At 37.8% G+C, this 25,456-nt stretch overlaps 1 protein-coding gene across 4 annotated transcripts in view; it reads right to left on the bottom strand.

Annotated features, from left to right (window-relative positions):
• The window catches only part of TADA2A (transcriptional adaptor 2A), a 41,074-nt gene extending 15,743 nt beyond the window's left edge, over positions 1–25,331 (bottom strand). Inside the window, exons 1-8 of one of the 4 annotated variants that reach the window (XM_012726561.1) lie at positions 25,176–25,331; positions 23,498–23,619; positions 18,486–18,592; positions 17,036–17,095; positions 10,375–10,466; positions 9,333–9,490; positions 6,683–6,771; positions 4,866–4,938 (exon numbers count right to left, since the gene is read on the bottom strand). In XM_012726561.1, coding sequence (XP_012582015.1) covers positions 4,866–4,938; positions 6,683–6,771; positions 9,333–9,490; positions 10,375–10,466; positions 17,036–17,095; positions 18,486–18,592; positions 23,498–23,522 — 604 coding nt within the window. In that variant the 5' untranslated portion in view covers positions 23,523–23,619; positions 25,176–25,331. The other 3 variants (XM_004684463.2, XM_012726562.1, XM_012726563.1) reach the window with 3 other exon arrangements.
• Between the last annotated feature and the right edge of the window lie 125 nt (positions 25,332–25,456).

Genomic DNA, 25,456 nt, shown 5'->3' with positions numbered 1-25,456 from the left:
GGATTTTTGGTTTTGGTAGGTTTCTAACAAGAATAAGTGAAAAAAAAAAAATCCAAACAGATAAAGTAAAATGAAAACAATTCAATAATATCAGATCTAGTTGAAGCAAGGGCTTTCAAACATTCTTCAGGTAGCAGAACTGCTACAGTCGAACTTTCCTGATTTAAGAACTGCCTGCTGACACGCAGTCCCTCCGGCCCGATACACCTGTGTGGAGCGACAGGCTGGGGCTCTGCCGACGGGTGCACTCTGCATGGCCAGTGGTGGGGGAGGAGGCAAGACACGCGGCATGACCACATGTGAGTTTACGGTGGGTGCACATTCTGTTTCTTACCAGAATTAGAATCACAGAGCTACCAGTTTAAGAGAGAAGTACGATGGTTAAACAAACACCGTGACTGAGGCTTGGGGGGCTCTGTGCTCTTCCCATGCCACCTCTCTTTCTCCTCCCAATAATGAGTTCCACAGGAAAGAAAATCCTGACGATCCAGTGGAAATTACCACAAATTTTGACAAAATATTTCTGTAGTTTTTCTAAGACACCAACTTACCATGTTGTTTCCTTATACTTGTGTGGGAATGAATTAATTAAAGCAGAAAAAAAACTGGAGTGTTATAAAAAACAAATCCATAAAGAAATACTGCTGATAACTGGTTCTATTGCTTGATTATTTCAGTAGATTAACTTGCAAAACTGGCTTTGGAGAACAAAAGGAAGGAAAGGAATACATTGAAGCAAATGGAAGGAGAACTGGAATTCTCCCAGAGGATAAATCATATTTGAAGCCATATTTTTTTCCTTTATAAAGCATATTCAGATAGCAGCAACTGATTATAAGATCCTAACTGCATGAATAACCCAGGAGGACAACAGCACAGCAGGCAAAACAAAAATGAGAAGGCAGACACCGCGAGAGTAAGAATCACTGGCTCACTTTCCACTTGAGGCGCCTGGAGATTCCAGTACAGTGGGCAAATAAACACAGAGAAAAAAAACAAACTAAAACTATCTATAACCTAAGGTCTGATGCAAGGTCTCTTGAAATCTCAGTTTTGAGGGAAGAACAGACTTATTACAATGAAGTCTGATAAAGTTTCCATTGGGTGGCTTTAAAATATTTTAAGAAGTGGGAAGAAGTCAGAGGCAGCTCCTTCCCACTGCAATGTATTTCTAACATTGTTTAAAATAGCTGGCAACATGTTTCTGTTTTCCCGACATAAGGCACTTAACTGCTTGCTTAGCAAGATAACCAACTCAGAGACCTTAAATGCAGGAGAGCCAATCAAAGTCCCTACACTGCAATCACATCAGCACAAACCTGTGACTCAGGTATTCCCCAGAACTGAAGCTTTTTAGAAGTCATTTTCCCCCTAAGTGTTTGGCCCAGATTTGAACAATTGGTTCTATGAAGAAAAGACTATGTAACCTAACAGGATGCCTTAGGGGAGTTACTTAACTCTTTTGTGCACCCTCCCTGAATGTAAAATGGGAAAATATCTATTCCAAGGAAAGTGATTAATTTATACAAGACAACTATGAAATCTTACCAACACAAAAAACAAACCAGTAACAAAACTTTAATGTTGTAAAGACTGCATTAAGAACACACACTCTGGAGATGCCTTTGCCATGTGAAGGCAATGTAAGTTCAGTCACGTTACTTGACATTTTCATTCTTCAATTTCCTCATCTACAAAATGAGGATAATAATAATAATGCCCAACTCAGAGTTGTGAGAGAATAAAAAAAATTCGGAGGCCTGAAGGATATAGAATAGTACCTGGCAAACTGTAAGTGGTGTATGTATCAGCTATTATTAATGGCTTTTATGTCTAACACGTCTTCAGCATGTAACAACCATGTCATTATAAAGGGAAGGACACTACCAACATGAAGCTGAGTAGGTGTGTGCACACAGACCAAGCTGGGCCTCTCATCTACGAACTCTTAAAGGCTCTAAAGGCTAATGGTATGAACCAAGGAGTGTGGGAAAGGGTAACCCATGCCTGGCCAAGAAATTTTACTGAAATTAACTTTCTAAATAGATGGAAAGTAAACTGTTCTAATGCACATTCCCGACAAAAACACCCACACAGACCTAACATGTAGGAAGAAGAGTTCACAGATTTAGGAGAGATTTTCCCACATGAAAGAAGATGGGGAGAAGTCCCATAGGAAATAGGAGCTTCACCTTGCACCTGTACTAAGATCCCACAACACAGCAGGGTATCAAGTTGGGAGTCTTCTGCCTCTCTCTTTCTAAATCACCACTGCTGCTTATTTCAGTAAAATATGAGCAGGTGTCATTTAAAGATCCCAGAATTTCCTTATTTCTTTCTAAGACATTGCTTCAGATGTGGTGTCATTTTATGGGGGCCATTCTGAATACCTTCTGGCCCAATTAATTATGCCTTCATTGTGCCCCAGGCCTCTATTACAGAGCCCATTTTACTAGACAAATTCCATGAATTAAAGCAAAAGTCTTTAGGTGAGGAAAGGGCTTGATGGCACCAGCCACTCTTTCTGGTGTTGTGAAGTGGAAGGTAAAACCCAGCCAAACACCTGGTTTCCTTCTAGTTGTTAGAAGTGAGGGAACATAAAAGGAATGTTGTTAATGTTCAGTAAGTTAAGGGTGTAATGGTATAATGGAATGGTAATAACACTGATCTGAATTATGTACCATCTTTCATGAAGACATTCATACTCTCTGACTAATCAGTGTCACCTCTTCTTTACTGGCAAGGAACATAAAGAAACAGCAAGCAACAAGATTCCAAGGACTTGCCCAAGATCACAGTGACTCAGAAGCAAGCCTGACTGCCCCTCTCTCTATCCTAGATGTGCTTAGACAGCTCCTTTGCAGTCTTTATTTCCCCCTGGGATCTAGTCCCCTTGATCGAATATTCTCGGATAAGCCACTCTGGCAAAATATACCCACAAGGACACTAGGTCATGCTATTAGAAGAGCTATTGTAAGAAATCAGCGGCATAAACAAAGCAACTCTTGGTGGTGCCAGAAAGTCATTCCCCTGATGTCTAGTGCTCTCAAATCTTTAAATGACCTTACCTTTTAAAAAGCACCCCTCTTATCACCTTATAGTTCACTACTACACATAGCGCAAAAGGGAAGGAAGGGATTATTTATATCCTGTCAAATAACTTATAACAATCAACTGATGCCTCAAGTTCTAGTTCAAATAAACTAGCGACTTACAAGGCAGTAGAAATAACCAAGTGACTTACAAGGCAGCAGAAACTACAGGAAGAGCATAAATAACTGAAGTAGGTTTGAAATGCTAACACAACAATTACTCTTTCAGTTTTTCCCTTTTGTTCCCACCAAAAGTACACCACAAGAAATTGCAAATCTTGACCCTACAAAGAATGAGTGAAATAGCAAGCATAACCACAGTTTCCTTAATGTTGAGGCTAAAGAAAGACCTTGGGTTAGGGCTAGAGAAGTGATTCAGCAAGTCACTTACACAGTTGAGCCATTATTGACATTAAAGATTCTAACTTTGGAAAGTTTGGTGTTTTTAACAGTATCTAAAAGGATGATATTATGAAGCTGCTCTTTTTGTATTCTGGGTAAGAAGGATAAAAGCCAGGAAACAAAAACATTTTATTAAAATAAATATGTATGAATGGTACGCATGAGGAGAAATACTAAGTGGCAACCTGCACACTATTTCCAGGGGAACAACATGAGGTGAGAGAGAATGGCATGGGTTATTAGAGTTGAAACTAGAGATTGACAAGAAAGACTGAACAAAGACAATAGATCTAGTGAATGCTAAAGTAGTTTGCTATCAAGCTTTCCTCTTTTAGTTCAACCTACGTCACTCTGACTTTCCTTAAAGTTGTGTGGGCGAAAAGAAGAGGAATGAAATTTGCAAAGAAAGCTGCTCAGGAAAGACATAGAGAAAAAATTCTGAAGGTAAACTTTCATGGGGGCTCTTTCAATCTGGTATGCCAAATGCCCAGGTAGTACTTCTACAGAGAGGAGAATCAAATTCGCCTTCTAGTGAGAACCTGTTAAAGCAACACAAAAACTGAACTTACTATTCAATGAAGATTCCACCTGCCCTTCTGCATGGAATAAAGCTCTAAGAGAAACAATGAAGACACTTTTGGGGACTGCAGAATCCAAGGGAGAATTAGATTATCTAGTGTGTGTTATTACAGCAAAATAAACGAAAAGACTGGGCATTATTATAAATATTCAATGAAAATGTATAGGTAGAAAGAGAGTCAATGAAAGTCTAATCATCCACTTTTAAAAGACTTGTGGCATTAACCACCAAGTTACAAGAGAGTCAACATCAATCCATAAAAGGCCCATCTTATTAGATGAGAATTCAAAGTGCTAAAAATGCCAGAGTTGTGAGAAACATGAAATTCCAATTTTGTTCTAAACCCTGATAAACTTCCATTCATGATCCCTGCTATGGAAAATTTGGGGTAAATATCTAGTATCAATACTTGCTATTGAAGTCCCAAAGTTCCCTTCCTTCTAAAGAGGAGACTTCATCATTACCTCACTATAGGGTTAACCAGGGCCAAAAGGCAGAACACACAGTTCAAGGGATAAGATATTCTCCACCATCACAATATGTTCAACATTCTTACCGTCATCACAAAGTACATTTTATTTATTTAATTTTTTACAAAATATATTTTTGATTAACCATTTTCACAGGGCTTATTAACCCAGCAATTGGGTTAAGTTCAGTAATCCAACCAGAAGATTTTGAGTCCCATAAGGCAGGAAATGTTTTTTATTCGTCTTTGTATTCTGAACACCCAGTACAGTGTCTTTACATAATTTTCACTCAATAAAACATTCGCCAAATTAAAATATTACCATGTAAAATGTCCGAGTCATCTTCAACAAAATCGATGTCTCTCAAGTCCCATTCTGCATAATTGTCAAACTCCTGTTTGAGGGGAAAAAAATTCGCACCACAAAACTATCAACTTTGAGCAATGCTTTTATAACAATCAAGCTTTAAAAACAAAAAGGAAACATACAAATAATTGATTAAAAAAATAAACAATGGTTGTAAAATAAGCCAGAAAGAAAAGGAAAAATACCAGATGGTTTCACTCATAGCAGGAGTATAAAGAACCAGGGGAGAAAATAATAATAATAATGAACAACTATATACCAGAGACTTTTTTTTTTTATTACAAAAGTTTATTTTTACATCATTTTGCACATTTTTTTTTCCCATCTCGATTGTAATCCCCGCGGGTTTCCCATCACCAAATCACCCGTGTGCCACCACTATAGTCCCGTGCATTTCCCTCCCTTCCCCACCCCCCTGTTTTTGATCCCATTCCCCACTCCACCCCCACAACATGTCTCTGGTATATGGTTGTTCATTATTTTTGTTATTTTCAGAGACTTTTTTTTATACCAGAAACATTTTACGGGGGTGGAATAGGATCAAAATGGGGGGGGGGGGGGGAGTTTGAGGGAAATGCACTGGACTATGTTGATGGCACACAGGTGATTTGGTGATGGGAAGCCCACGGGATTACAAAAAGGCACAAAGTAATGTAAAAATAAACTATTATATATATTAAAAAAAAATAAGCAATGGGGTAATAAGGCCAGGATACTGCCACTAGTAATAAGTCATGTAAAAAACTTGAGAGGTTTTCAGGCAGTAGTAACAGCAAAAAATGAGAATAATCACAGTTCAGGAATGAAGTCAAAATAATTGTTCTAAAATTATATTTAGTATGTTCATAAAATCTAACCTGAAAAAATTAACTCTGACTAGGCCTTCAAGTATCTAGGCAAGAAAATTGTCTGCATTAATTTACCTATCATTTTATTATCTTCTGAGAGCATTATTTATTCAGAAATATTACTTATACAGGTCAATGGGTAGATCTGTGCATGTCCTACTCAATAAGCACAGTTCTGAGGGGTGGCACCTGCAGCAGCACCTGCCATGAACAGACTGCTGACCTGGGTGTAACTAGCAAAATTTGTGTCATCTGCTTAACTTTCAAATTCCAGGAGCACTGTAGTTGTGGGTTAGAGGATGTATCAGGACTCATGATTATATTCCCATGGCTTTTAAGTTCATGGCTGAATAAGGAACATGAAATTTCTATAAACATTTATTATCCTTTATATACTTGTGGATAGAGTACAGGGATCAGCAAACAAGAGCCTATAGACCAAATTCAGTCCACTTTCTTTTTTCATACATAAACTCTCATTGGAACACAGGCATACTCATTTGTTATGACTATGTATGTTGCTTTTGCATAATAATGGCAGTTTATCTGTAACAGACTTTCGGGCCTGTAAAGCTTAAAAAAAAAATTTACTATTGAACCTTAATAGAAAAAGTTCCAGTCTTGAAGGCCCAATACAACTTTAAATCCCCCTACTTCTGGGGAAAGAACCAGACTAGAAACCCCAAACCTATAAAGGACATAGATGCCAACACCAATGCAATTTAAAGTGGATTCTTGGTCTGAAGGGCTGTTAGTGTTTTATATGTGAAAATATTTATGAATGAGAAAATGTACTCAAATGCAAGAAAATGTGTCTGTCACTAGTCCACAAATTATGGAGCCTTGAAAAATCTGTTTTAGTGATTTGGAACCTTTGGGTAAGAGATAAAAGCTTCATCAGAAACAAAAGCAACTTTCTCCTACCTCAATGAAATCTGCTCGAGCTGGCATGTATCCTGCCATATCTCGAGAAAGCAGAGAGTCAAAGGTAGGTCGGGGAGGGTCCTCTGTAGCTGAAAGAATTTAGAATTTTTCTTCGTTAACAAATAAATAATGGCATGAAAAAGTGACAAAGACATAGTTCACATCTATACTATGAAATATTCCTGGAGAAAGACACTATCTGAGATAATAAGTAGAATTCAGAAGTTTTGTTTTTAAGTTATTTATTTATGCATAAAAGAACTGGGGTGTAGGCCAGAGGTGCACTGCAGGAGGCGCGGGTGAGAGGATTCACCAGAGAGAGGGGGAAGCAGAAGAGGCAGATGGACTGAAATACATGGCTGAGAGGAGCAGCAGACCAGACAGGGGAGGTCTGCTGTGCCTTGTGGGTCAGCTCCCTGACTAGGGATGGAACTCATGTTGCAATGGCTGCCAATAGCTTCATAGCACTATGTTTTTAACTCCTGAGCCACCAGGGTGGGGGAGCCCAGAATTCAAATGATTTTTAAAACACTGTCTCAAAAAAAAAAATTCCATTCCCAGTATATTTTACATTACATTATTTTGGAGGTGGGACTATATTATGAATATGCAGAATAAAGTGATCATGATCCAAATTTTAAAAAATTTTATAAAGGGGAAAGGGATAAAGTATTATAGAAACTGATTGATTTCCTAAAAAGGAAAGATTCAGGCAATCTAAGATTTAGGGAATCATTTAATTACAGGGAAAGGGTCTCCTTGGTAGTGCTAGCGGTTAAGTCTAAGCTCTATGAAGCTATCCATAGCCACTGCAGCACAAGTTCAATACCTGACCAGGGAGCTGACCCACGTGGCACAGCAGACCTCACCCATCTTCCCTGTTGCTCCAATCAACAGTGTTCTGCTCCCTACTCCGTCTCTGGTGAATCTTCTCATACTCCCCACCACTGGCCTATACCCCAGCTCTTATATGCATAAGTAAATAAAACAACCACTATGGAATGCTGTTTGGAGTTTTCTCAAAAGCCTAAAAATAGAGCTTCCATATGACCCAGCAATCCCACTCCTAGGTATATACCCAAAAGACACAAAAACATTGATTCAAAAGGACACCTGCACCCCAACGTTTACTGCTGCTCTGTTTATAACAGGGAAGATGTGGAAACCCAAATGCCCAAAAACAGAAGACTGAATTAAAAGATGTGGTACATATATACAATGGGATATTACTCAGCAATCAAAAGATAAACTCATGCCTTTTGAGCAACATGGATGAAGCTGGAAGGGATCATGCTAGTGAAATAAGCCATGGAGGAAAAGAAAAATACCAGATGGTTTCATGCATAGCAGGAGCATAAGGGGTTGGGTGGGGGGAAGAAAACAAACAAATGTAATAGAGTAAAAATGAAAACAATGAACAACTATAAGCCAGAGACATTTTATGGGAGTGGGAGGGGGAATGGGATCGGAACTGGGGTGGGAAGAGTGCACTGGACTGTGGTGATGGCACACGGGTAAACTGGTGGTGGGTAGCCCATGGGGACTACAACTGAGATGAAGAAAATGCACAAAATGAAGAATGATGTAAAAAAACTAAAAATATAATAAATAAATACACAGAAAATCCCTAACATGAGAAAAAACAAGGATCTTTTAACATTAGAGAAGGTATTTACCCTGTATGCTTCAAGTTCCTTATCTCTTAGAACCAATCTCAACTTACAAACCTCATCCAACTGAGAAACACAGAAAAACATTAGACTTGGAAGTTAGCTGGACTTGAGTCCCAGCTGTTATACATACTCATCCTATGACCTGGCACAAATTATATAACCTTTCTGAATCTCAGTTTTTTCCTGGGTAAAACAAAGGCTCTTATTCATCCAGCTCATGGGATTGCTATGAGGAACAAATGGCTTAATGGAGTTGAAAACAAAGTAGTAATATCCAAGTATTATCCAAATAAGAGGTATCATCAGGCTTTGAGTTAGTCAGCTATGAAACTGTTTCTGGAGAGTATGAAAAAGGGGGTGGGGGAAGGGAAAGCATTCATATCTCATTACTTATACTCTGGGAGTCATTTAGCAAAGATGTTCATTTATAATTCATCATGGTTTTGTTAGAATACCCAAGAGTCCCTCACCCCTATAAGATTTTTTCTAAAGTTCTCACAGCCAAGAGAACAAAAATGACAAATTGCTTCTTGGACTTAGCACCAGGATGATTAATAATGATGAAGCAAATATTGAATTCTTAAGTAATTAATCACATATAATCTACAGTGTATACCTATCTACAATCATAAACTCTCCAAAGGAATCGTAAAAAGGCTTACACTTACAACAGCACGGAAAAGTTGCTTCACTTTAGACATCTTACACATTTAGACTTCTTACAGAAGCTAGCATTAAATTGAACGGGTAAGTTAGAGAGCCTCAGAGCAAGCAGAGCTGTGCAGTGGCTCCATGCACCCTGGCATCCAGGACCGAATTGGAGTACACCTGCCCTTCTTGCCTCTTATGGCCCTGTCACGCCAACTCCTCCTATCTTCCAAAAGCTATTTAGTTGCCAAAATCATCAAACCACTGTTTATCTACAACAGGATTCAAGGACAAGCTAGTGTCTCTTACCAAAACAGGGAGTCACTTACAGTGAAATGGAATGGCTGTGTCGGCAGTTTTTGCCTCCTCTGCTTGCTTCAGGTTCAGTAGGGTAGACGCAAACAGAGGGTTATTGATAAAATGCTTCATATAGTGCTTCTCACACTCCTCCTTGGTCTTGGTGCACATCTGATTGGCAACATCTTGCCTACAGGAGTGTGAGGAAAAAGAGAAGGAAGCAGGTTTAATTTATCCCTACAGTCAAAGCATGGTTTGTTTTCTAATATTTTAAGCCCTACCCATATAGTGTCTGGAACTTGATACTTCTAAAGTGAATAGTGAATAGATACCTATAAAGTGAATAGTGAATCACATTATATAATCTGATTTTATAAATCCTGCTATTCCAAAATATAGAAACAATATCTAAAAGGCGCTTTTCCTTCACACCAAAAGGAAGATCATTAGAAAATCTATAAAGTTCCCTATAAGCTAGACCCCAAGGAAGAATTGCTACAAATAGTAAGCCATTTCAAAACACTGAAAATGTGCATAGTATAGTTCTACATTGCATGGTTCGTAGATCACAAAACATTTCATATGAAAAAGCATTTTTTTTTTTTAAGAAACATTTTTATTAGAGTGTCTATGACAGGCCAAGCATTAAGTTAGAAACCCCTAATTTAGTCTTAATGAAATCTCATAGTATATTTACTCTGCTTCACAGATGACAAAATAAGGCCCAAAAAGATTTAAAAGCTTACTCAAGCTAAAAACAGAGAATGTGAACAAGCAGTCCATCAAACTTAAATCTTAGGTAAGTTATGGCCATCTTACCTAAAATATGACTCAGGTAAATGAGTGCAGCAAAGCCAAGAAAAACTCATCAAGTCATAAAGGAGCAATAACAAAGTCTAAACTTTCCCACTATTCAGAAAAGGGAGGGGGGGGGGAAGAAAACTTGTCCCTAAGTCATGGGAATGACTTAATGGGAAGCAATATGGTCCCCAAGACTCTCTCCCTTTACCCATCAACTGCAGCTTTTCCTCTAAGCTCACCTGGGCAGGACAATCTGTTACACAGAGCACCTACCAATTTCCAAAGCCACAGTCCATCACAGCTTCTAAAAGGGCCATTTCTTCTTGGGCTGTCCAGCTGGGATCAAGAACAGGAAAATCTGATGTCTAGGGAGGAACAGATAGAGGAATGGAACCCAGTAATGCAATTGTAGTAGCACCCGACAATCTAATGACTGTCATTCTCATAGTACTGAGAGGTTGCTAACATTATTTCTTACCAGTCATCCACCTCCCCTGCCCCTATTTCCACCTTTAGGTAAAAGGGTCTCCAACAAGTTTTTATCACCCATACACCCTGTAACCCATGTGGACACATGTATTTTTTTTTTTAAAACTTAGCACAAAGGCAAAGATAAATTTTATAATATCCCCATTTACCTATGAAAGAGGGAAAATACCATGTATATTTATATATTTTAAATAGAATAAGTCATTTATTTTAAAAATGTTATCTATAAAGGGTGAGGGAAGGACAGGAATAGAAGCTGGATCTTTCTGAAAAGTCCCTGTTTTAAAGATTTGATTTTGAAAACATATATCTTATACATAATTATTAAATTTTAACACCCTAAGAATCAAAAACAAAAACATAACAAGTAAAACCTATGACTTAATATTATGGCATAATCACACAGAAAAAAGTTATTCAAAGTGACTTTAAAACACAGTCATTTGACTATAGACCTCTAGTAGATTATACCACAGCAGTAAAAGGAAGTGCTACAAAATGGCACAAGTTTTCAGTTGTGTTGTTGGCATAGTAATCCTGAGACTACTGACACGGATGTGCTGGGGCAAAGCAAGGGGCGATGGTGCTGATGTCCTGGTAGTGGGCTTCTGGGCTTACGGGCGGAAAGATACAGACATAAGCCATAAGGTTATGTAAAAACCTTGTGGTCTTGTATTTGAACAGAAAGTTTTAACGTGAACTGATGACATATTCTCTCTTAAAATAATAATTTCCCAACACTGTTCACTGAAAAGATTTAGAAACACTGACCAACAAGTAGCAGTGAAAATTTCAAAGTGCCCAGTATACGATCTATAAATGTGATTTCCCACTAAGGAAAGCAGGGCTCCCTGAACAAAATGCCACATTTGGATCAAGAAATATACAAGATGATGGGACTCCGTGATGGTTCAAGGAGTTACATCTCAGCACTATAAAGCTATCCCCAGCCAGGGAGGTGACCCATATGGCACAGCAGACCTCTCCTGTCTCACCGCTTGCTCCCCTCAGCAGTGTATTTCAGTCAAGCTGCCTGTTCTGCTCCCCACTGTCTCTGATAAAGCCTCTTCCCCCTCCCCCCACACCACTGACCTATACCTTGTATTCATAAATAAATCCTAAAAAAATATGTACACAAGAAGAGAGGAACATTTTGTCCTATGAGAAAGCAATGAATCTTTTAAAGATTGTATGGGTCACGTCTAAAGGATTTAAAGGGCAATTTGTAGAGGTTCCCATTAACCAAAAAATGCAGCAATTTGAGCAAGAACAACTGCAGAGAATTGAAACACAACAAATATTCTAAAATCTCAAGGATGCTAAGTAATCAACTCATTTTCAAAAATGTGCGTTCCTTCTCCACATTTTATTTTGGGGCAACTACTTAATGGTTTCTTTATTTTATAAGTTCTTTTAACTCATCAACTGAAAGGAATGACAAAAATAAAAGATATATTGTAATACCCAATAAATTAAAAGATCTAGACAATGATTATAAATGAAGCTGTGGTAGTCAATACATGTAATTACCAATTTTACAGGAAATATATGTGTACCTAGAGAAAGCCTTCTACAAAAATGTTCATAGCAGCATTATTTGTAACAACTTAAAACTAGTAGAGTTTATCAACAGAATAACAAACATACAGTATTATATTCATATAGTGGATATCATAACAAAAATGTACTATACAGGAATAAAAACATCACAAAAAATGCTGAATGAATAAAATCAGAACCAAAAATATATACAGTATGAATCCATCTATATGCAGTTCTAGAATATGTAAAACTAATCTGCGGTGATAAATTATGAATGATTATTTCAGGTCTGAAGGAGTAAGTTTAAAAACAGCATTTATGAGATGACTGATAAAATGTAAAAAGTGACTAAAATTATCTTTAATTTTAGAAGTATTTTGCAAAATATTTATAAATGAAATGATGTGGGGGGATTTTCTTCAAAATAACTAAGAGTGGAGGATTCAATGGAACAGGACTTATGCTGATAATTTTAAGAGCTAAAGACAGGTAAGTAGGAATTTATTACATTAGCCATGGCAGTTGATCACAACGGTGGCTCCCTGAAGTTCCAGAACTCACATTCAGGTGTGGTTGCTTCTCATTAATATGGGCTGGTCACTGTGGCTTGTTTTAAAGTCTAGCAGTTTCTACTTTTTGCACCCTCGAGAGCCCTCAGGGACCATGGAAGGAATCTAGCCTCCTTGTAGGAAAGCCAGAGAGAGGTGAGAGGAGATGAACGGTTATGGGGGTAAAGGAAATAAGCTCTCTACCTGAAAAAGAACTAAGATCTCAGGCAGTTAAGATGTTCTAGCTAACTCCCTACAAACTTAGGCCATCCTGAAGTTGCCCAAGGTGTGTTTGAAAGAAATCCTTTGGATTTCCATCCCCAGTACATCATATGGAACCGAAACCACCCTTGCCATGCCCAATGCGAATCCTGACCTACAAAACACAAAATAATTATTATTTTGTATCATGAAGTTTTGATGTAGCTGTCAGGAAGCAAGAGATAATTGAAGTGCCATTCTTTCTACATTAGTGTATGTTTGAAATTTTCTATAATGAGTTTTAAAAAAAAGTAACACAGAGGTCTTCTGATTATATAGGCATTTAGAAAATACATTTCAGCCCTCCCTGGTGGCGCAGCACTAAGCACAGCACTAAGAAGTGAAAGCCACTTCAGCATGAGTTTAATCCCTGCCCCAGAGATCCACATGGTGCAGCAGACTTCTGACATGCCTGCTGCTCCCCTTAGCAGTGTACTTCGTGATCTGCCTGTTCTGCTCCCCACTCTGTCTCTGGTGAAGCCCCTCACTGCCCCAGAACCTCTGGCCTGTACCCCAGTTCTGTTTGCATAAATAAATACAAATCTTTAAAAAGAAAATATATCTCTAGTTAATGAAAAAAAAAACTTTGTGATGTTACTCTCCCACTTAGCGATACATTTTTGTATGAGCATGTACTATGAAAATGCTTAACACATGAGTTACTATGCCATCAAGAAAAGTATTTCAGAATCTGTTCATACGAAGTTCATAACAATCACTCAATCTAGCAAGTATCACTGCAGCTTATACATGTAAAAATGACAACACACAGCTTAAGAATCTGCTATACCTAAAACTGTATTTTAGAAAATTAATTAGCCATCACCAATTTTACTTAAAAAGGGGGGGGGGACCTTCCTTGGTGGCACAAAGGATTAAAATGCAACACTGTGAGGCTGTCTGCAGCCACTGCAACATGAGTTTGATCCCCAGCTGGCCGGGGAGCAGACCACATGGCGCAGCAGACCTCTCCTGTCTCGCCAGCTGCTCCCCTCAGCAGTGTATTTCAGTAGATCTATCTGTTCTGTTCCCCACTCTGTCTCTGGTGAATCTTCTCACTCCCAACACCTCCATCCTGTATCCCAGTTCTTGTATGCATAAACAAATAAACCTTAAAATAAAACTTTCTATACTAAAAAACAAATGGGCCTATTCTGTCTCTAGTTTTTCTTAAAGTTGAACCAATATTACACATTTCCTGTACTGAATCTCAGCCACACTGAACCAGTAACTCTAACAGGCAGGGTCTAGAAAAACCTGGTGTTTTAAGAAGCTCACAGGTGATTTTACATGGTAAAGTGAAGGACTGCTGGTATAAAGGGTGTGGCAAGAAAAGAGACGCCTTGACTTGTTCAAGTTCTAAGAATTACAAGATAAAAATAAGCACAGAACTCAGAAATCTTGATTAACGTACCACCCACCACAGCATGAGTAACTCCCCAAAATAAAGCACTGTGAGATGACAAAGTAATAAGAGCCATTTTAAGTTTCTGAGGCTTCACATGCAAAAAAGAAAAAAAAATCATGTTAATGGCTTCATTTGTAGAAAACCAAAATGTAGTCATGACTCCTACAGAAAAATTCACCAAAAACAGGTAAGGCTGACCCAAAAAGGAGAGTATTTGTAATTGCCAAAAGTTTTCAAAGTGAAGGACAGAATTCTGAAGTGTGTTTATACATGTGCTGATATGTGTGGGGGGGAAGGATGATGTAATCAAAAGAATACATGGACCTAGAGTGCTACATAATCCACTTCTGCAATTAACAAGGGGGGACTATTCCTATTAAAAGATGTGCTACACTTTTTATATTATACATATTATCAGAGAAATGCTAATTAAAGCAATACAGGACACCTATTAGAATGGCCAAATTCCAGAATGCTGACAACACCAAAAGCTGGTGAGGATGTGGAACAACAGGAACTCTCAGTCACTGCTGGTGGGAATGCAAAATGTACAGTCATTTTGGAAGACAGCTTGGCAGCTTATTATAAACCCAGACATCCTCTTCCCATGTGCTACATAATCAGGTTCCTTGGTATTTACCCAAAGGAGCTGAGAGCATATATGCACACAAAAACCTACACACGGGTGTTTACAGAAATTTATTAATTGTCAAAACTTGGGAGTAACGAAGGTATCCTTCTGTAGATGAATAAACAAACTGTGATACATCCAGACAATGGAAGATTATTCAGCAAAAAGAAATGAGCTATTAAAACATGAAAACACATGAAGGAAGTTACTGGTGAAGGAAGTCAATCTGAAAAGGTTACACACTATATGATTCCGATGACATGACACCTAGAAAAGGCAAAACTCTGGAGATTATAAAAAGATCAGTTGCCAGGGTTAGGAGGAAGCACGGATTAAGAGCACAGAGGATTCCCAGGTCCATAAGAGTACCTTCACCTGATGGAGGGTACCCGTGTTAATGTATTTGTACAAACCCACAGAATATACAATACTTAGAGAGAACACTAAACAACAGACTTTGGGTATAGGGTGTCAATGAAGGTTCATCAATGATAACAAATGTTACCACTCTGACGTGGGTTGTTCATGATGGGGCGGAAGACACATGGGAAATCTCTGTACAATTCTACTCAATTTTGTTATAAACCTATGTTTGCTCTAAAAAATAAAGTCTAATATAAAAGAATTTATTTCAAGTCTCATAATCAGTAAAGAAGCAACTTGGAAGACAGAAGGTGTTTAGAGACACAGGGGAAAGGAAGGCAGTTCTCTGGCAAGAAATGATATTAAGTAGCATTGTGTTGATTAACACTGACCAGACTCTGACTCTCAGCATTAGAGGCCTAGAAACTCATGTCAATATGATCCACAAAAATATCTGACTCAGAGATGCTGATTCACTCTTTCTAAACTTTTAAGACTGAACACACACTACAGAGGTGTGGTAGGCAGAATTCTAAAGATGATCCCTCTCCCACCAAGACTGCTCCCTCAGAATTATTCAAACTAACCAGATTTGTTGTGAAGTTAACTCTGTTGATGGGATTACTAATCAATTGACTTTCAAATGGGGAATGTAGGATTATCCTGGTGGAACCAATATAATCACATGGGTCTTGAAGAATAGAAGAGAAGAGGATTACTTAAGGTAGGAGAGTCAGAGATTCAGTGAGTAAGAAATAGGCAGCAGGAGAATCAAGAGACCCCAAGCGTTTCCTCAGTGACCCGCAAGAACTCCCTACTTTCGCTGGCTTTGGACAAGGAAAAAGCGGACCAGGCATCTCTGGAGACAGAGAGCAAGCCCTGGCTAAAAGCTAATAAGGAAACAGCCTCAACACAGTGAATTCCGTCAACAACCTGAATGAGCTTGGAAGTGGATTCTTGCTGCTTTCCAGATTCAAGCTCAGGCTAGCTAAAACTTTAATTTCAACCTCATGAGACCTACAGTAAACAAGCTGCACTTAACAAAGGTCCTCTGACATACAGAATTATAAGATGGTAAGTATGTTCTGTCTCAAGTCACTAATTTTTTGGCAATTTGTTATGGAAGCCTGGATAGACACTATCATCATCTACCTCTCATTCTTCTTTACAGTGAGCAATACAATCAATCAAAGTGTAACCAAATCCATTCTGGCTTATAAATCCAGTCTGTCTCTTCAAAGTGACTTTATGTATTATGTCATTTACTCTGCATTTATTTTTAACTTAATTCTTACAGAGTAACTCATTTCCCCAAAGGCAGGAGGATGGAGTGTCAGATAGGAACTGCCCACATGAACCACATAAAAATATCATTAGCTAAAATAGTGGTGACACATTTACGATGTTTCTCAGTGAACCTAAAAAGCAACATACTTCTTACCCTGATGTCAATAAATGTCAAAAACACCTTCCTTAAATTCAAGCTTTGAAACAAAAAAAACCCCAGAATATATGACTGCAGGATTTAAGTGCCTTAATGGACCCATAAAACTTAAAAAAAAAAAAAACCTTATTGAGTAGTAATTACCTAAATCAGAAGAGAAGGAAGAGATAGGTGGAGACAGAAAAAAAATGAATTCTCAGAATAATAACTGGAAAATGAATATAATTTCCCTGTAACTTTATCATTACCATTATTTCATAAGTATGATCACTTTGATGCTTCTTGTACTCAAATCCACGAGTGAAGCACTGTGAAAGAAAAGAAAATTAAGTTACCAAAAACACTTCTTGAAATGTCATCTTTTCATTTTAAGATTTATTTTTTTTAATTTATTTATGCATAAAAGAACTGGGGTATAGATTGGAAAGGGGAGTGAGAAGATTCACCAGAGACAGAGTGGAGAACAAAACAGGCAGATCTACTGAAATACACTGCTAAGGGGAGCACCCAGCAAGGCAGGGAGAGGTCTACAGCAGGTAGCCACAGTTCGTCAGCTCCCAGGGGCAACAGCTTGATACTGCTGAAACGTTAACCCTTGCACCACCAGGGAGGGCCCTTGAGATACTTTCTTCTAAAGGACAGAAAATGATGCGTGGTGGGGAGAGGGCAGGAGATCCTACTCATGTGGTAAGTTTTTAAGAAATCATTTAATCTTGTCTGCGCCCAAAATAGTATGGTATATTCATGATCACAGTTTTTCAACTCATCTCACAAAGAAAAAAACAACAATGTGAAAAAAGGAGGACTTTTTCCTAGGAGAACTACTCCTTTGACAAGATCATGAGTCCTGGAGTCAGATTGCCTAATTTGTATCCTGGATGCTCATTTACTCTATTTCAGCAATTCTAAAACATATCATTTCATGTTTTAAAACTTGGAAATGAAGATTCATCTTACAGTAAAAATTAAGTTAAAACATTTATCAGTCATTTTTACATTTCACTATTTCTGAAATTGCAATGTTTCTCATTACCGAGAGTATCGGATCCAATGAAATAAGGTATTTGTTGTGTAACCTTGAACAGATTCTCACTTTGCCTGAGTTTCTTCCATAAAATGTAGATCCTTGATGGTAAACCCGTGGGGATTACAATTGAGATGAAAAAAAAAAAAGTACAAAATGATGTAAAAATAAACTAAAAAAAAAAATGTAGATCCTAATCATGCTCCATAGGACTGTATGATGACTTAAGGATTAATTCATGTGAAATACTCAAAAAATAGTGCTTGGCAATGAGCAGGCCATTATAATTAGTACCATTATTACCATCAGCATCCAGAAAATAGTTTGTTCCCTTGTTTGTCACCTGCCCAAAGATGACTCCCCACCAAGACAGTAAATGGTGTCATAGGTACCATCAAAAGGAATGATGTTCCAAGTCTGTTTCCTATATTTCCAACAATTTAAAATTCTGGCAATTTTTAAGCATTAGATGTGCACAGAGATGGGGAACATTTAACAGTGTATCTTACCCATCTGCTTTATTCTCCAACTTTTTACTGGTAAATGCGTAATGGAAGATTGGAAGGAACAGATTTAATAAAGTATGGTCCTTTTAAGCAGTCAGTACTCATCTCTGCATTTACTATGTTCATAGAACTACGCTAGGAGAGGCAAACCTCTCCCTAAAGAGTTACCTGCAAGCAGAGAAAAAAAGGAGGTGGTCCACACTCAGCACACTTGATATAAGGCTCCATGAGGTAGGAAGAGCAGCCCCGGCAAGGTGGCTTATCAGAAGGATCATCTAGAACAAAAAGAAAAATATACTTGGTTAAAAAATAAAACCCTTAAGATAACTTTAACCGCAAGAAGTTGAAAATCTGTAAACGATCACACAGGTAGTAAGCTCATTCCAAATAAAAACCAAAAAAACGTATGTCCTTTTCCCTCAGGGCATCTTTGTTACTTTCTTCACAGTACTGGCTACTTGTAACAGCTTTTCAGTAAATATGACCCCTGAAGAGAAATTTACAAACACTAAGTTTTAAATGGAATTTTCCTAATACCTGCAACTTCCTTTTCTGGGAGGGGGAATGGTACCACTACCCATACAACACACGTGTGTTTACAGATAAGGCTGAACATAGAAAGTGGGCAACAAATAATCAACTTACTGTTCTTTCAACTTTTTCGTAAGTTTGACAATTTTCATAAGATGAAGCTGGGGGAAATCTCTTTTATATGGCTTTTATTTGAATTGAGATTTTTAAAAATTTAATTATTGATGCATACAAGAACTGGGGTGTAGGCCAGAGATGCAGGAGGTGAGAGTACTCACCAGAGACAGGGAGCAGAACAGGCGAGTCTAATGAAATCCACTGCTTCTCAGAGAAAGGCAGCAGTAGAGACAGGAGAGGGCTGCTGCCATGTGGTGCTCCCTGGCCCCTGCTCCCTGCCTATGCTGCAGTGGCTGTGGATGGCTTCACAGTGCTGAGACTTAACCCCTTGTTGCAGAGAAGCTCCTGAATTGAGATTTAAACCCCAGGAAAGTTCCCTCCCTTTCTCACATGGAAAACACAGAACATAGACCTTCTACCAATTAATGCTAATGACAGTAGTGTCGCTGAAATGTTAAGGGGAGGAGTACAATCCAAATTCTCTAAAGTCATAAAAATATAGCTGCCCCAACACTAACACTCTAGTCAGGGAACTAGCAGTGCAGTTCTGAGATCAATCGTGGGGGTCTAAGAAAGCACAGGCTTCAAAGGTAGATGACAAGATTTGTGTAGTCTAAGGCAGGATTTTTCATATTCTGTAAAAATTAGTCTAACATCCAAGAAATATTCTTCCAGGTACCTTTCCCTCCTTCAAATAGTAATTAATGCTTTTTATTCGTTTCTAAATAAAGACATAGAGGAAAATGACAGGGGAAAGAAATATAATCCTCTGGCAATAGCTTAAAAAAATACATAAGAAACAACAATCACTTTACTTCCCCCATTTTAATTCTGACATGGAAGAAAAAAAAGTGCTATATTAAGTGCTAGAGGCCAATTTTTTACTAAATTACCCCTTTTCACATCCTCTTATTTTAATGATATAAGCACATTTTTCTTCCCTCAAACACAGCTCCAAAAAAAAAAACCATTGACAACAGAGCTATTAAAACTTATGTTAAGAATTATTTGATAAATATTTAAAAAATTGATTTGTAAAAATAATCCAATTATAGTTTAAAATTTTTTGCATTTGCAAGAAAATTATGAAGTGTGAGACATCCTTTTATTTCCAACATTTCACCTGAGATATAGTACATGGAGTTTTTAAACTTTTTTTTTACTTGATAATATATTATGAAAACGATTTTATGATAGTACACATAGATCTTCCTTATTCTTTTTATGAATTAAATTGTTAATCATCTAACCTAATGGACCCTAGGAAAACATTGTGAAAATCTGAGGTGTTTTTTTATCGCCACAGTGACTAGGGGATACCACTGGAATTTTACAGGCAGAGCCCAGGGACATTAGAGATTCTACAATGCTCAATGCATTCTTACATTACAAAGAGCTGGCCTAAACCCTGTGTGCTTGCAAGTATCTGACCAGACACTCAAGTAGACACTCATAAATACATGACCTAGAACCTAATTGTAATAAATATAAAACAAAACATTTTTGATAGTTTTAGTATACATTGAAATTTCCAGGAAGGCAACTGCATGTACTTGAAGAGATTATGTGTTGTTTTGTTTGGAACTTTACCAGGAGTCATTCAAGTTTGTGGTATTTCTGAGTCACTAATAAAACACACCTGAATCATTCTGCATCTGCAGTTGTAAGATACACAGTAACTCAGCATATGGGACAAGCATCTGACTCCTTATGTCAGATTATGTCTTCTACTACAATCATGTCTAAACATATAGAAATTCAGATTATTACAAACTGTATTATTTCATATAAATTACTTTTCCTTTATTTATCCTTTTTATTATAGTTAGGGTATTTCTATTTCTTTGAAATCATGGATACAGATGTTATATTTCATTTCCAAATAACAAGAAGGGCTTTAAAAATATTTTTAAAAGAAATCACTTTTGATCCCAATCATAAAGTTGATGATATATATATGTATGTATGTATGTTACATACACATGTAACCATAATACAACCAGTTCTCTACTGGTGGGCATTTATGTTGTTCCAATTTATCCTATTATAAAGAAAGCTGAGGTCAACCTTTGCATATGTACCTTTTTCACATTTTGTTCCTCAGGATACATAAGTTCTGAGAATGAGGGGGGTAAATACAGTTATGGAGGTTTTTGGAGCCTTTTGATATATAGTAAGACTGTCCTTCAAAAAGGTATTTCACAACTTTTCTATATCTTAATAAAAAACACTTTTTAAAATCATCATTCTAAACCCAGAGGCATTAAAGGGTTAATAAATCTGATTGCATAAACAAAATAACTTTCTTGGTAAAAAAAAAAAAATAAAACTACAGGAAGAAAATATTTGCAAACATGTCAGGCGAAAGACTAAAATCTCTAATATATAAAGAACTTGACAGGAAAAAAAGGGGGGCCAAAAATCCTGTTGTAAGACGTGAATTAGGGGGAAAAAAGATTAAAAAATGACCTTTACACATATGAAAAGGCACTCAACTTCACTCATAATAAGGAGCAATCTACTCTGGCTATAACTTCTCACCCATCCAATTACCAAATCAAAAGCTTGATAATATACTTTTCTTACTAAGGCTGTGGGGAAATAGTCATTTTCATATATTGCTGACCGTAATACAAAATGGCACAACTCCTACAGAGGGTCATTAAACAATATCTAAATAAAACTCTGCATACATTTATCTTTTGATCTAGCAATCCCACACCCAGGAATTTACCTTTAATATGCATCTCCAAGAACACAAAACACATATGTCAAGGTAATGCATCATAACATCAAATGTAGTTGCAAAGCACTATGTAAGGTGTCCAAGCACTATAAAGTTGTTTAATAAACTGTGGTACATCCACACGATGGAGTATTATGCAACTACAAAAAGGAGTAAGGCTAATCTCCATAAACTAACACAGTATTGTCAGGAGATAAGATAATGTTAAATGAAAATAAACATCAAAAGCCAAAGTGCAAAAGAGTATATTCATATAGTATTCAATCTTTTCTAAGAAAAAACAAAGAAAAAACAAAACCATGCTATCTTGCCTATCTTTGCAAAAAGAAACACAAGATAGAAAAACTAGAAAACAAAGGAGCGGGATGCTTACAAGGGAATGGGAAATGGAATGAAGTGGAAGACATATAAGAAAAAGTGAAAACTCTCCAAATACATCTTTTTGTGTAGTCTTGATTTTGAAAGCATGTTTATGATCTACAAATTAAAAAATTAATACAGTGTAGGAAGGAAAAACAAAATAGAATGTGAGAGATGAATCCAACAGTATTTCAAAAGAATACTAATACCACACAAAGAAGAGAAAATAAAATAGCCAATTCAAACAACTTATAAATATGTAACAGCATACTTTCAGTTTTGGGTAGTACAGGAGATAACAACAAATAAATCTTGCACTTGCTGAAATAGATCATTTTTCAAAAGTGGTATATGCAAATCAATTCCATAATTACTTTGTATGTATTAAAAGACTGAGTATGTATGCTAATCTTTTTGGGAGCCAGGATTCTCACTGAGAAAAGGACATACAAATATACAATGGGAAAAGCAGTTAAAAAGTTTATGAAGATTAACTATTAAAGTGAACATCCAGTTTCTAAAAAGAATTATGCAGGAATATGCATATGTGTGTGTGTGTGTGCGTACGTATATATTTATACACTGCATGCATATACAAATATTTCCTAGCCCTGTGGGCCAAAAGAGGCAAGTCATTCTAAGGGCAATAAGCATTGACTAGATCGTACTTTTGAATGTCATTCCTCCCTAAAAGGAACCAGAATGCCTTCCTCAGAGAAGAGGCTGATTCCAAGGCTAGCTCAGAGGAAATACAAAATCTACCTGGAACATGTAGACATGCCAAAAGTTAAGGAAATGGTAAAAAAAAAAAAAAAAAGTGATGGAGGAATGTCACAAGGACCAAGGAACAAGTTTGAAGAGACTCACAGAGGTCAAACTGGGATATTCTGAGAACCAAAATAGTTAAGTATGATAGTGAATTAAAACACTAAAAAATAGTCCATATTGTGTGTGTGTCCACACTGATATGTCAATAAGCAGAAGAAAAGTCTTTTGATTTCAGTAGAATGCTAAGGACTAATTAGTAAATATAGAGTGCTGAATTAGGGGGTGAAAAAAAAAAACACATCAATTTGCAACCATCATAGAAAGATTGAATCAGGCCAGAATCATCAATGGATGCTAACTCGAGGGAGAAATTCTGATAAGGAACAAATGCTTTTTAAAAATCTATTACAGGTTAATCATACTTTACCTAGTTCATCTGAGTTTAGTTTTCTTAAGTACTAGGGTGATATATTTGTACCATTATGTTCAGTGGGCAATCAATAAAGTACTGGTTGATGTTATTTTGATGTTATTTTGCCCTTCATAATCAGATTCACAAGGCCTACTATTTAATCTCAAAGTGTTTATTTTTCTTCCTTGATCAACTTCTACTTCAGTTTATTAATGTTCACCTGGGACGTGTTTCCACAGTACTTACTGCTAAAGGAGCCTAAGCGGTCCATTTCCTAATTGACAAAGATGGAGACTTTGATCCACAATGCAGAGGTCCTTCAGATTTCAAAGTCACCAACACACATATACCAAAGAGCGATGACCTCCCTATGAACAGAAGTGACACATGGGTCAGGAAACGATTCCAAGGCACAAGGTAAAGAAAACATAATGAAACACACTCAATTTGACTACATACTAACTTTGTCTGCTAAGCCAATGACGTTACCCTTATGTCATTTCCTCCTCTGTAAAATGCTATGATATAGATCTACATCCTAAAACTTTTCTAAGGATTAATTATCACAACTCATATAATGTGCCGTGATGTCTGGCCCACTGTGAGCCCTTAATAACCAAATCTCTATTAAACAAATGCTGGCTTTCTCTGCCCAGCATCACATCTCTCCTTTCTCCTTTGGGAAACAGATCCTCCCACATTTCATATGGTTTCAATTGAATTGCCATCCCAATACTCCAACTCCTATCCCAAAGCAACTAAAGCAACCACATCTTTTCGAACTGAAATCTGAATCTCGAGAAAGATATTCAAGGACAGAAGGAGCTAGTCATTCACTAGTAAAGGATTCTTTTCACATTTCTGTCTTTCCAATAAAACTTTAATGAGTTTTTGTTACTGGAAACCAAGGAATTCTATCTAGTATGATATAGATTTTTTCACTAATTTACTTTTTGAACAACTATTTAGTAGATATGTACAATGTAGAAAGTATCTTCTTGAAGGCAGAAATCATACCTAACACTACGAAATATCCCTTTTTTGTAAATACCCCCAGAACTTGTAATTCCTCTTTTCTGACATGCTTCACATTCCACTTTGTAAGGATCATTTAATGCATATTTTCCCAAACATTCTAAACTAAAAGCAGAGACTACATCCTCTGCCAGTCTGTACACCTTAGAGTAGCAAGCACACAGAAAGACCCCAAAGGACACATACGTAATGGGCAAATAAATGTCACTTCTACAAAAGGTTAATTCATGTTCAGCTCTCCTGGAGTGACTTCTTTCACCGGCTATTTTTAGGTTGGGGAATCATTCAGTCCATGTAGGTAACACGCAGACAACATGGCTGTAAATGAACTTGTGATGGGGAGGGACAGGAGGGAGCAGGGTTGGGTAGTTCTACCTCTGCTCTAGTCACAGGAAATGTTAGGCGCTGAACAAAAGTAAGTTTAGCAAGGGATATTACGCGCCAGACAAAGGAAGGACCAACATTTATTGAAACTGTGTGCCAAGTACTATGGCATCACGGCATGTGATTATCTCTGAGTTCACACACCCTTCAGCTCTTCCAAGGTACAGCAAGTTCGGGGAGTTTGTGTTAGCTGCACAACGTCTTATAAGACATTGTGATGAACAGCAGTGAACAGAGGTGCAACCGAGGTGAACAGAAGTGCTCAGGTAAAGGATGTGTAGCATCCAGTTTGATAACGCACTCGCGTCGCAAACGATCTTCTTTCTTCCTCCCCTACCTTCTCCCGAGAGAACCTTCTGACACATGCAAGTGCGTCCTAGTGCATCTCCAAGGGGAGGTGGGCACCACTTCCAGCTGACATCTGCCAAACCCAAAGCGATCCATGGCAGAAGGCAGGTACGGTGGGGGCCAGAAATAGTGGGGTGTGGAAGAAAGGGGCACGCACGCTTTGGAGCAGTCCGGGTCAAGCTCCAGTCCTCGCTCTGTTCCTCATTCGCTGTTCGATCTAGGGCGAGCCGCTGACCTGAGCCCTAGTTTCGGCCCCACACGCGGCTGACACACTTTGGAAGGCCTATTGGAAACTCGGCGGCCGACGTCGGCCGGGGCGTGACACACAGCGCGGGCAGGGTAATTAAGCGCTCCATTGCAGAGACCAGAACACCGAGGCGGAGACGCCACCGGGTCGCCCAGAGGGCGCGCGGCGCCCGGCTCCGCGCGGGGCGGGGC

The sequence above is a fragment of the Condylura cristata genome, unplaced genomic scaffold (genome assembly GCF_000260355.1).
Source record: "Condylura cristata isolate star-nosed mole 26May11 unplaced genomic scaffold, ConCri1.0 scaffold00017, whole genome shotgun sequence".
NCBI classification, from domain to species: domain Eukaryota; kingdom Metazoa; phylum Chordata; class Mammalia; order Eulipotyphla; family Talpidae; genus Condylura; species Condylura cristata.
Note: the sequence above shows the minus strand (reverse complement) of the source record. Positions and strands in the feature narration are given on the sequence as shown.